This window comes from the organism of the source record quoted next, unplaced genomic scaffold (genome assembly GCF_019419815.1).
Source record: "Pyrus x bretschneideri cultivar Hongxiangsu unplaced genomic scaffold, Pyrus_bretschneideri_v1 Contig52, whole genome shotgun sequence".
Classification (NCBI taxonomy): domain Eukaryota; kingdom Viridiplantae; phylum Streptophyta; class Magnoliopsida; order Rosales; family Rosaceae; genus Pyrus; species Pyrus x bretschneideri.
Genome location: NW_025999790.1, coordinates 2,139,767 through 2,152,974, shown reverse-complemented (window position 1 = coordinate 2,152,974; position 13,208 = coordinate 2,139,767). Strand labels below are relative to the sequence as shown.

Here is a 13,208-nt window from a genome sequence, read left to right as displayed (position 1 = left end):
CAAGGTATACTTGAATCAAAATCTATTTTGTTATGCATTGGAAAGTGTTTCTGTTTCATACAAGGTATACTTGAATCATGTCATTTGTTGTGACTTTTTATTTCAATCAGTTTGACTGCCCTTCTTGTGACATCCCACATCTCCCAGAGGAGTGATCCTTATATGTATATTCCCATCCCTACCTAGCACGAGGCCTTTTGGGAGCTCACTGGCTTCGGGTTTTATGGGAATTCCGAAGTTAAGCGAGTAGCACGTGAGAGCATTCCCAGGATGGGTGACCCATCGGGAAGATCTCGTGTGAGTTCCCAGAAACAAAATCGTGAGGGCATGATCGGGGCCCAAAGCGGACAATATCGTGCTATGGTGGTGGAGCGGGCCCGGGAAGTGATCCGCCCCGGGCCGGGATGTGACAATTTGGTATCAGAGCCTAACCCTGGTAGCGTGTGTGTCGACGAGGACGTCGGGCCCCTAAGGGGGGGTGGATTGTGACATCCCACATCTCCCAGGGGAGTGATCCTTATATGTATATTTCCATCCCTACCTAGCACGAGGCCTTTTGGGAGCTCACTGGCTTCGGGTTCCATGGGAACTCCGAAGTTAAGCGAGTAGCACGTGAGAGCATTCTTAGAATGGGTGACCCATCGGGAAGTTCTCGTGTGAGTTCCCAAAAACAAAATCGTGAGGGCATGGTCGGGGCCCAAAGCAGACAATATCGTGCTACGGTGGTGGAGCGGGCCCGGGAAGTGATCCGCCCCGGGCCGGGATGTGACACTTCTAACCCTTGAATAAGCCATGCTCAGTTGAATGTATAAGAAAGCCAAACTGCTTATCTTATTGACCTCGTTCACTCATGTGTTCCTGTGTTCATTCATGATTATGTTGAATTTATTCAAGTTAAATGTGTCTTATTCATGCAGTTACGCCTGAAACAGTTGGTTCCCGTTACAACGAGCGGGCTTATTATCTAGTTACCAACTAAAGAACATGGGATAGTATTATTATTATTAGGTGCAAGAAACTAGAAGCAGATCATCAATTCAGTACTGTTTAAAGAACGAAAAAGCCCCAATTACCATCGGGTGCCGAATTTTTATTTTTTTGAAGGAAAGCAAGAAACAGGGAGGGAATAAAATGAAGAGTACTACAGCAAAATATAAATTGGAGGGAACGTCTGGGAAGAAAAAAAGGGGATAAGAAGAAATTAAATTGATTTTATGATGGATATTAATTAGTATAAAATTAATTATGAGAATGTGATATATAAAAAAAAATGATAAAAGACTATATTTAAACTTGCCACGCTGCGAGTTTTGAGTGAATTGTAGTGTCACTCAATGTTGGCATTTTCCTCCACTACTGGATCAAGAATCCCTTCTTGACGTTTTCCTTTGTTAGAGGGAGAGGTGCTCCTCTGAACAATAACAGGGTCGCCATCAAGAAGGCAAAGGCTCCGCGTGCAAATGGTTGAGGTGAAATTAACATCGTCGTGTAGACCACCAATTTCAAGTTGTTTCCAACTTTTTTTCTCTAAATCGAACCAAACAAACTTTCTAAAGTCTATCTGCACAAGAACACTTTCACCATTCTTTGAGAGCCTCACGGGTTTCCAAAACCAAGGTTCAAACACATTGCCCCGCGCAATCGAATAAAGCAGGGTCCAAGATCCATGTTCCTTCATAATCCAAGCATCTCTGGTGCGCCAACGAGCAGCACATAGCGAGTCTCCCAAGACCTCTAAACTCCAAAAATCACCATCCCTATCAACCGGCCGGTTGGGAAACCAGTGATATTTCTCACTGGCAAGCTCAAAGGTGACAACATAGGATTTTTTATCTAATACGTTATATGCCTGCCAACTTAGAGCACCGTTCGAAAACACGATCTCACTTAAAACGAAATGTAACTCATCACGAGGCATGTATTTTGTCTTTCTCCATGAGTTGGATTTTAGGCTATAAATTTGATATTGGTGCACAACAATATTCATGTCCCAATTAACAAAAAACATTGCAATTCCCAAAAGTTTATAGTCGTCGTTTGCTGAATCATACCCGAATCCATAGTGACGGTGCAAATATGTATCTGACGATGGAGGCTGCTCAAACGTTGGGGAGGGTATCTTTTTGAACTTGCGAATTGACGGATTCCACAAAACAATTTCCTCGACCCTGTCCGGCGTCTCAGTGCGAATGCAAATTATCCCATTGGATGAGACCAACGTGTAAGGAAAAGGATTCCGGCCTTCTACGTCTTGCAGAGGCGACTGCCCGATTCCCATGGCTCGTTCTATAGTACCGTCGTTGTAAATATTAGAGAACTTCAACTCACTCCCGTCGTGGTTAACACTTGCAGTTACTAAAAGAGAGCCAAAAGAGTTGGTTTGGATGGAGCGTTGGAGATGGGATTTGATAAAGCTTTTGTCATGGATGGTAGCATTCCAAGATTTGGAAACACACGAGCATCGTAACAAGTCCTCGGGCGGGAGCCGTAAAAGGATTTCAAAGATCAGCTCCGGTGGGAACTCTGCCATGGTTGAGACTTGCAGAATTCTTGTAGGTTTAGTATTAAGCTTCCTTTGTGCGTGGGTTTTTATGGTTTCGCTTCACTTGATTTTTCAATGTGTTACACCACGTGTCTCTATACAAGTAGTGAGATTCTTGTGTTAAAAAACAATAACATAAAAAAATAAAATTTCCCACCACTTATATAATAACCACCTGTGTTACGTGCACAAGAAAAAATTTCTCCAAATTTTGGGAGAAGTAAGCCACTAGTCTTTCATATGTTGTGGAACTTTGATCGCTTACGGAAAACTTTTCTTCAACCTCGCCTGGTCAAGGCACATTACAAGCATTATGAAATATAAAAATTCTCAAAATTAATATTATTATAAAAAAAAGTTGTTAGTCTTAATTTCATCAGCAATGTGATTATGTAAATTTTAGTATATTATATACAGGAATCCTATCAGATGTAGAAGATTCTTCCTTGTACAACTTGTATTACTTGGTGTGCAAGTTTTTCTTTTGCTTATTAATATAAACAAAGGCACAAAACTCACGAATTCCTCAAGCCTTTCTATCTTCTCTACTTGTCGTATGTTGTCTCCTTCTCTTTTCCCTCAATAAAATAGGATTAGAACACACGATTACAACACATTATCAGCACCCTCGTTGTGCTAAGGAACTGAAGGATTTGGGAAAAGGGGATCTTCTACAACACTTGAAAGCTTTCATCGTTTCCATCTAATATAGGTTCTTCTAAAAGACGAAATCAAAGTTTTATAAGCCTTAATAATATAAAAGCATTCACCATGGCACATGAACTTATTTTTTGCCTATGTGTGAGTACGAAGAAAAACAAGAACATAGAACCAAGAATCGGAATTTTAATACCCTAATTTGCGTGTGAACCGCGACCTGTAGCAGTCAAGCCGCGCTGGCCAAGCCACGGCTTGGAGCATTTCCAACAGTGCTGCCCTACCAAACCCAAATCCAAACGCGCGTAACGACTACGTTTTCTAGTCGTCCCCAACCTCTCGATCCCCTGCAATTTTATCTATTTCCCAATGATTTTCCTGCCTCCGACGACGTCATGCAGTCTTCTTGAACTTCGAGAAATTGTATCCATCATGGAAACACGAGATTCCAGATGAATCTTGAACGGATTCTATCCTCGAAAGTCGAAACTCGACCTGCAGTCGAGATGCCTTCGTCGGAATTTTTTTGTGTTTTCCACCGACGTCTGCCGTAATTGCAGACCTACAACAGCCGATTCATTGACAAATAAGAAGATACCATCGTCCAAGTTGACGACTTTGATGAATTTCCAGAAACACTAGCATCGGGTTTGGACCTGACCGTCGCGAACCATGCTCGTCGGAGTTAGGCTGCTCCGACAGTCATCCTTCTGGCGATTCTAAAGTTAAACCTTTTGGTTTGCGGTCCACTTTTTAAAACAATTTTGGCAGTTAAAGGGACTACACTACTACAATTTACAATTTCTAGTTTGGCATCGTCGTGTTTAAAAAAAAAACTGGTTGTGTTGCAAGAATAAATGGTTATAAAATAAAGTTGTTGAGTGTTTAGTAAACATTTGTATTTGTAACTTAGGGTTACAACATTATTGCTTGGAATCCAAGTATTAAACTTCGTGAATTGATACTTGATCTTATTGGTTGATTAACATAGTTATAGTATGCATCTTTGAGTCATTGAATTGATTATTTACTGTAATTATGGATTTGTGTTGGAAAACATTGTGATATATGTGAATGGCGACATGACAATCTCTCTTTAAATGGTTGACTTAAGTAGTTTGGAATCTAGTGAGCCATGCTCATTGAGTTCCATTGATTGATTGTGGAACTCTATGTTTCTTGCTAGTAATGCCTTCAGAAATTTCAGAGCTTAACATAAAGGTGAATTTGCGAATGGCTTGATCCTCTCGTTACGTAGGCAGTCTAACAAAAATGTTAGATGTAGCCATGAAATAAGAGGAAATGTATTTTATTGAACCGTTGGTTTGTCTTTGGTCATGTCTCGGAAGCGAGGCATGATAGTTGAATAGAACATCACGTGTCGATCTTAGACGTATCTCTGGATCGGAACGTGACAGCTATATCGTCTCTCTCATTGTATGTCACATTTTTAATCACCTAGTCAATGATTTTAAGCTTAAAGCGACGTCTGTTCAACGAAAACAACAGAGTAACATGCAACCGTCGTCTGCTTAATGCCATAAATGACCAAAATTGTACTAGCATTCATCACTTCTATTCTCTTCATTCAACAAATATGATCCCTACGTTTGTTATAAAAAACATATATGGTACTGCGGAATGTTCATTTTGTTGTGCTAGGATAGCACCAAAATCTTTTGGAACCAACTCAAGCTAGCCCACAAGAAATTTATCAAATGGAAATGCAAGAACAAAATTTAAAATAACACCAAGATTTTAACGAGGTTCCTCCATAGTCAGTGTAACTGGAGTACGTCCTCGGAGCAGTAGGAGCTCACCCAATAATCCACTATCAACCAAATGGGAGTTTACAAAGTGTTGGCAATCTCACAACCCTTAACCCCAATACACCCAAAAGCTCTCACACACCAAAGAAACAAGTAGAGAAGAAAATATAGTGATTAATTTCTTCTCTATACAAAGCTCAAAGCTATTACAATTACTTTGATGGATGATTACTAACCAAAAAGGAAGAGCACCTTCTTCTCTTCGAAATGGGGTTGCTGCTCCAGATTTCTTCTTCTTCTCTGCCCTCTGTTTTTCAGCTCTCACTCTCTCCCTTAAAACCAATGAGGATAATTGCTATCCTTTAATTAAAACCCCAAAGCCATCCGTGGCTTTTCCCATGGGTCAAGACAAAAAAAAAAAAAAAAACAATTCCCTTTTTTTCCTCCCCAAAACAAGGAAGACACAATGATGTTGTCCACCTTCTTTTTTCTTTTCAACAAACATCATCATGTCCACTTGGCCACTAATTCAACAATCTCCACCTTGGCCAAGTTCCGAAAACGCCATGATAAGCCAACCAACACAATTGACACACATCACTCCCGAACACTAGCACGAGAACAACTCATGCCGAGCCAAATGCTCCAAAAACTCCTACTGCTCAACGCCTTCTTTATATAGGCATAATGTGAGCCAAGTTCAAACAGTGAACAAACTTGGCTACACCAACAACCTTAGTCAACATATCAGCGGGGTTGTCTTTAGTTGGAATCTTCTGGAGAATGATTTCCCCTTCACCAACAATTTCACGAACAAAGTGATAACGCACATCTATGTGCTTGGTCCTCGCATGATGAACCTGATACTTAGCCAAATAAATGGCACTCTGACTATCACAATGTACCTCCACCTGCTTCTGATCAACCCCCAAATCTCTAATCAGTCCATGTATCCAAATGACCTCCTTTATAGCTTCAGCAACTGCCATATATTCAGTCTCTGTAGTAGACAAGGCAACAGACGACTGCAAAATGGACCTCCAACAAACTGGCTCTTTAGCCATAGTAAATACATAGCCTGTAGTAGACTTCCTTCCATCCAGATCACCTGCATAATCTGAATCAACATAACCAACAGCAAAATGACCAATACCAGAGTCATCCCTCTCAAAGCATAAACCAACATCTCGAGTACCATGGAGATACCTCAATATCCACTTAGCTGCATTCCAATGCTCTTTACCAGGATTATGCATATATCGACTCACCATGCCAACTGCATGAGCAATATCCGGTCTAGAGCATACCATTGCATACATCAAACTACCAACCAAATTTTCATATGGTATATTTTTCATTTGTAGCTTCTCTTGATCAGTTTTAGGACATTGTAGAGAACTCAATTTAAAATGAGGAGCCAAAGGGGTACTAACCGGTTTGGTTGAGTCATGAACTCCAAACTTCTGAATCAACTTCTCAAGGTAGTGACTTTGATTCAAGCATACCAAACCTTTCTCTCTGTCTCTAGTGATCTCCATGCCAAGGATCTTCTTTGCTTCACCAAGATCCTTCATCTCGAACTCATTTTTCATTTGCTTCTTCAATTTCTCAATCTCTTCAACATTCTTTGAGGCAATCAACATATCATCAACATATATCAACAAATAAATGAAAGACCCATCTTGCAACTTCTTGAAGTACACACAATGATCATATTGACTTCTAGAATAATTTTGGCCTCTCATAAATTTATCAAACCTCAAATACCATTGTCTTGGAGATTGCTTCAAGCCATAAAGTGATTTCTTCAACTTGCAAAACAAATTTTCTTTCCCTTTCACTTTATACCCATCCGGTTGACACATATAAATCTCTTCATTCAAATCACCATGCAGGAAAGCCGTCTTCACATCAAGTTGCACAAGTTCAAGATCATATTGTGCAACAAGAGCTAACATAATGCGAATTGAGGAGTGCTTCACAACTGGAGAAAAGATTTCATTGTAGTCAATGCCCTCCTTTTGTGCATACCCTTTTGCAACTAATCTTGCTTTGAATCTGACATTGCTTTTCTCATCAACATCTTCCTTCTTGGCATACACCCATTTGCAACCAATAGCTTTCTTACCCTTAGGCAATTTAGCTAACTCCCAAGTCTTGTTTTTCATGAGAGAATTCATCTCGTCGCCCATGGCATTGCACCACTTCTCCTTTTCCTCACTCTCAATGGCTTCCTCAAAATTGGATGGAATCTCATCAGTGATAATAGGAAGAGCAAAAGCAACATAGTCACTATACCGAGCTGGCTTGGTAATATTTCTCTTTCCTCTGTTCTTGGCAATAGACTCTTGAGGTGAAACTTGCTCTTCAACTTGAATAGAATCTTCAAGTTCAACTTCTTCAACATCCTCATGGTCTCCCACTTCTTCACTTGTAATGGCTTCGACATCAGTGGAAATAGGATTTGAAGTACCAGAGGCAACTTTCTCAAGCTCCACCTGTTGGACATCTTTCACATTCTTCTCAGAGCCTCTGAACATACTTTCTTCATCAAATGTCACATCTCTGCTGATTACAAGTTTTTTCATCTCCGGGCACCATAACCTGTAACCTTTGACACCACTACTAAAACCAAGAAAGATAGCCTTTTTGGCTCTAGGATCAAGTTTATTTTCAGTTACATGAAAATAAGCAGGTGAACCAAAAATACGAATATAATCATAATCAGTAGAAGGTTTTCCAGTCCATACCTCCATTGGCGTCTTACCCTGAACAGCAGCTGAGGGTAATCGGTTGATGATGTGACATGCATAAGTAACTGCCTCTGCCCAAAACGACTTGCTCAAACCCGACTGAGCCAACATGCATCTAACCTTCTCAAGCAAGGTTCGATTCAATCTTTCTGCAACTCCATTTTGTTGTGGAGTTCCCCGGACACTAAAATGTCTTACAATCCCTTCCTCTTTGCAAACTTTAAAGAAAGGGTCGAATGTGTATTCACCACCATTATCCGATCTCAAAATCTTAATCTTTCTCCCAGTCTGGTTCTCAATCATTTTCTTCCAACCCAAGAAAATGCTCAACACCTCACTCTTGTGCTTCATAGTGTAGACCCAAGACCTTCTTGAATAATCATCAACAAAGGTCACGAACCAATGTCTACCACTCAAAGAGGGAGTCTTTGTAGGACCCCAAACATCCGAATGCACATAATCAAGAATGCCCTTCGTCTGATGTACAGCAGTACCAAACTTCACTCTAGTTTGCTTCCCCAAGACACAATGCTCACAGAAATCAAGCTTACAAGTCGTGGCACCTTTTAGAAGACCTTGTTTCACAAGCCCTTGTAGAGCTTTCTCACCGGCATGGCCTAATCTCATATGCCACAATCTAGTAGTATCAGAATCGGATGTGCCCATATTTTCTGAGACTACAGATGCTTCACCTGTCACAGTGCTTCCTTGCAATAAATACAAATGGCCACATCGAGGAGCTTTCATCACAACAAGTGCACCATAAGTCACCTTCAATGTCTGCCCATCTGAGTGAAACCTGAAGCCCTTGGCTTCCAAAGCTCCCAAAGAAATAAGATTTTTCTTCAAATTCGGTACATACCGAACACCTGTCAACTCTTTAACCATGCCATCATGCAACTTCAAACGAACTGTACCAATCCCTTTTGTTGTGCAAGGATTGTCATCTCCCATGAACACAACGCCGCCATCAAACTCTTTCAAGCTTGAAAACCAATCCTTGTGAGGAGTCATATGATGAGTACAACCCGTATCCAACACCCACTTAGTAGCACAATCAAATGATGAGGTAGTGGTTAAAGCAAAATCAGAAAAATCTGTTTCAACTTCAGCAACATTAGCTTCAGAACTTTCTTTACCTTTGGCCTTCAACTTAGGACAATCTTTCTTCCAATGGCCCTTATTACGACAAAAGGCACATTCATCCCTTTCCAAAGGTTTTCTACCTTTAGAGTTTCCTCTAGGTCGAGACTGTGATTTTTTCCTACTAGAAGATGATCTTCTCTCCGATGATCTACCTCTAACAAATAAAGCTTCAGAGGTACTATCATGATTTTTATCTCTATGCCTCATTTCATAATTCATCAAGGCATTTGACACATCTTCAAATTTCACAGTTTCTTTACCATGCATAATAGTGGTAACAAAATGCTCATAAGAGTCCGGCAAGGAATTCAACAATATTAAGGCTTTATCTTCATCCTTAATATCCTCATCTAAATTTAACAAGTCGGCAATCAACTTATTAAAAGCATCAAGGTGTCTAATCATTTTTGTACCTTCTTTGTATTGGAAGCGGTAGAGCTTTTTCTTCAAGTGTAGCCGGTTCTCTGCACTCTTCGTCATATACTTGTCTTCTAATTTTTGCCACAACACACTTGCTAATGTCTCCCGCATCACAAAATACTTCTGAGTTTTTGCAAGGCACAACCGAATTGAAGAGCAAGCCCACAAATTTAATTTCTCCCATTCCGGCTTCGACATAGCTTCCGGCTTCTCTCCCAAAGCGGCAAGTAGATCTTGTTGAGCCAACACATCTTTTACCTCACATTGCCACATCCCAAAGTTGTTTGTGCCATCAAACTTTTCAACTTCGAACTTTGCATTTTGCACCGTAGTTCTTGCAAAACCGGAGCTGCTTCCAAAAGGATTCTCATCTTGCCCGTCTGACATTTTTGGCAACTAGACAGTACCCAAGAGCAACCAGTGCTCTGATACCAATTGTTGTGCTAGGATAGCACCAAAATCTTTTGGAACCAACTCAAGCTAGCCCACAAGAAATTTATCAAATGGAAATGCAAGAACAAAATTTAAAATAACACCAAGATTTTAACGAGGTTCCTCCACAGTCAGTGTAACTGGAGTACGTCCTCGGAGCAGTAGGAGCTCACCCAATAATCCACTATCAACCAAATGGGAGTTTACAAAGTGTTGGCAATCTCACAACCCTTAACCCCAATACACCCAAAAGCTCTCACACACCAAAGAAACAAGTAGAGAAGAAAATATAGTGATTAATTTCTTCTCTATACAAAGCTCAAAGCTATTACAATTACTTTGATGGATGATTACTAACCAAAAAGGAAGAGCACCTTCTTCTCTTCGAAATGGGGTTGCTGCTCCAGATTTCTTCTTCTTCTCTGCCCTCTGTTTTTCAGCTCTCACTCTCTCCCTTAAAACCAATGAGGATAATTGCTATCCTTTAATTAAAACCCCAAAGCCATCCGTGGCTTTTCCCATGGGTCAAGACAAAAAAAAAAAAAAACAATTCCCTTTTTTTCCTCCCCAAAACAAGGAAGACACAATGATGTTGTCCACCTTCTTTTTTCTTTTCAACAAACATCATCATGTCCACTTGGCCACTAATTCAACACATTTCTTTTTCTCTTCTGTGTCCTGTAGTAAAATTTATGTTTGAGTTCTCAGCTGGAAGGCCTAACTGCTAAAGAACACCACCTCTTCTTGTTTCTCATTACATGTGCTAGGCTCTGGAGGGCTATCAATTATTAATATAAACTAACATCTCTATTTCCCTTGGATTATCCATCTTTACTGTATGAGTACGTAGTGAAAAATGCTTGTTAAAACCCTAATTAATGAAAGAGAAATCCAGAGCCTAGCACATGTGATTGAAGATTTTTTGTTGAACACTGCAGAAGAGCGTTAATTTACTTGTTTTCATTTTATGTGGATCTTTTTCTCTTTTTCTTAACAAAGAAATGGATTGATTATATTTGTTATACTGGAAAGGTACATAAGCAAAACTAGCAGATATAAAATCTTAATAACTGAATGATTCCAGTTTCAACCCAAACTCACGAAATGAGATATGATTATGCGCAGAAGATCTTGTTCGTCATATTATTTTTTACACCTGATAATTTAGGCAAGAGAATTGGAAGATCTAATGCTGCTCGAAAAAAGAAATATCTTGATGCAAAAACTCAAAAAGAAAATTTGAAACAAGCTTATATTGGGGCCGAATTTGGTATGTTTGAGGTTCAAGCTTGCAGACCATTGCTTGCGAATTCAATTAAAGGCGCTGTGTTATAGCTTCATGAATATTATCAACTAAAGAAGATGGGATATTATTATTAGGTACAGGAAACTAGAAGAAGATCATCAATTCAGTACTTTTAGTAATGCGAAAACAACCCGAAACTCGTTCCTTTGGCCACTATGCAACCAACTTGAAAGTTGAAACGACATATATATATATATCATTCTGTTGAATTTCTCAGCACAACTATCAACTTCATTGTATGTTTTGCACATAATGTTGCCCTAAGTTAACAGAAAATAATTGATTACCGAGAGTAGTTCGCATACAAGTTGAACCAGAAAAATACGTACCCTTCTTGTGCCAATTAACTACTTTTCTCCTAATTATTCCGATCATCTTCCGTTGCTCTGACTACTGGATCAAGTATCCCTTCTTGAAGTTTTCCCCCTCTTAGAGGGAGAGGGACTTGCTGCTCTCAACAATAATTGGGTCGCCATCAAGAAGACATAGACTCCTCATGCAAATGGTATATATGAAATGAAGGTATAGACCTGTAGTTTCAACTTCTTTCCAACTATTTTTCACTAAATCAAACCAAGCAAACTTTTGTAAGTCATTCATCAGAAGAACACTTCCACCATTCTTTGAGAGCAGCACGGGTTCCCACCAACTAACCCAACTCATAGCGGCCTGCTCTATAGAATAAGGCAGGGTCCAAGATCCACGTTCCTTCATAATCCAAGCATCTATGGTGCGCAAACGAAAAATACATAGAGAGTTTCCCAAGACCTCTGTATGCACATTCTCATCAACCGGGGTGGGAAACCAGTGATATTTCTTACTGGCAAGCTCAAAGGTCACAACATGCATTTTTATATCTAACATGTTCTGTGCCAGCCAACTTAGAGCACCGTTCGAAAACAGGATCCGACTTACAATCATATGAAACTCGCAAGGCATGTTTCTTATCTTTCTCCATGAGTTGGATTTTAGGCTATAAATTTCATATTGATGCATAGCCATATTAAAATTCGTAATTCCCAAAAGTTTATAGTCATCGTTTGTTGAATCATACCCGAATCCATAGCCGAGGTACATATGTTTATCTGATGATGGAGACTGCTCAAACGTTGGGGAGGGAATCTTTTTGAACTTTCGAATTGACGGATTCCACAAAACAAAATCCTCGTCCTCGTCCCTCTCGGTGCGAATGCAAATTATCCCATTGGATGAGACCAACGTGGAAGGAAAAGGAGTCTGGCTTTCTGCGTCTTGCAGAGGCGGCTGCTCCATTTTCATGGCTCGTTCTATAGTACCGTCGTTGTAAATATCAGAGAACTTGAACAAACATTTCTTGCAAGAAAAAGTTGCAGATACAAAAAGAGAGCCAAAAGAATTGGTTTGGATGGAGCGTTGGAGATGGGATTTGATGAAGTTTTTGTCATGGATGGTAGTATTCCAAGCTTTGGAAACACATAAACATCGTAACAAGTCCTCAGGGGGGAGCCGTAAAAGGATTTCAAAGAGTAACTCCGGTGGGAACTCCCCCATGGTAAAGCTTGCAGAATTCTTGTAGGTTTAGGGTTAGGCGTCACTTGTGCGTGGGATTTTATGGTTTGGGTTGGCTTCCACCAATTACTCAAGTTTTGGGACAAGTAAGCCGCTAGACTTGCATACGTTATTATTTTTTGGCTTAAATGTTAGGTCTCTGTGTTTTAGTCATCAGGTCAATTTAGTTTTTGTGTTTTCAATTTGGTCAATTTGGTCATTCTGTTCATTTCCGTGAGCCAATTAATCATATTTTCATCTAATATCTGTAAAAAAATTCATAAAGTATTATAAACTTAGTTATTAAATTATTTATTTGATTTAAAATATTTAAAAATAAATAAAATTTTAAAAAAAATCTCCTCCCAACTCTCCAACGTTACTTCCCTCTCTTTTCTATGTGTTAACCTTAATAATTTTTCACATTGGAAGTTTTTTTTCTTTTCTTATATGTGTTATTTCTCATTGATTTGCATTTTTTTTGTAAAGAAAAAGGGTAATTATATCTCTTATAATTTTTCTTATGAATTTTTAACAGAGATTGAATGAAATGTCCTTAATTGGCTAAGATAAACACAAGCACTAAATTGACCAAATTGAAAACATGGGGACTAAATGGACCAAATGGCTATAACACATGGACCATTTGACATTTA

The 13,208-nt window shown here is 39.5% G+C and overlaps 2 protein-coding genes across 2 annotated transcripts; both read right to left on the bottom strand.

The window, feature by feature from the left end:
- Positions 1-1,327: 1,327 nt before the first annotated feature.
- LOC103945635 (F-box protein CPR1-like) lies at positions 1,328-2,530 on the bottom strand. Its single transcript, XM_048570232.1, has one exon. The coding sequence runs from the start codon at positions 2,528-2,530 to the stop codon at positions 1,328-1,330; it is 1,203 nt and encodes a 400-aa protein (XP_048426189.1).
- An 8,924-nt stretch (positions 2,531-11,454) lies between these two features.
- LOC125470741 (F-box protein CPR1-like) lies at positions 11,455-12,303 on the bottom strand. The gene has a single exon (XM_048570231.1). The coding sequence runs from the start codon at positions 12,301-12,303 to the stop codon at positions 11,455-11,457; it is 849 nt and encodes a 282-aa protein (XP_048426188.1).
- Between the last annotated feature and the right edge of the window lie 905 nt (positions 12,304-13,208).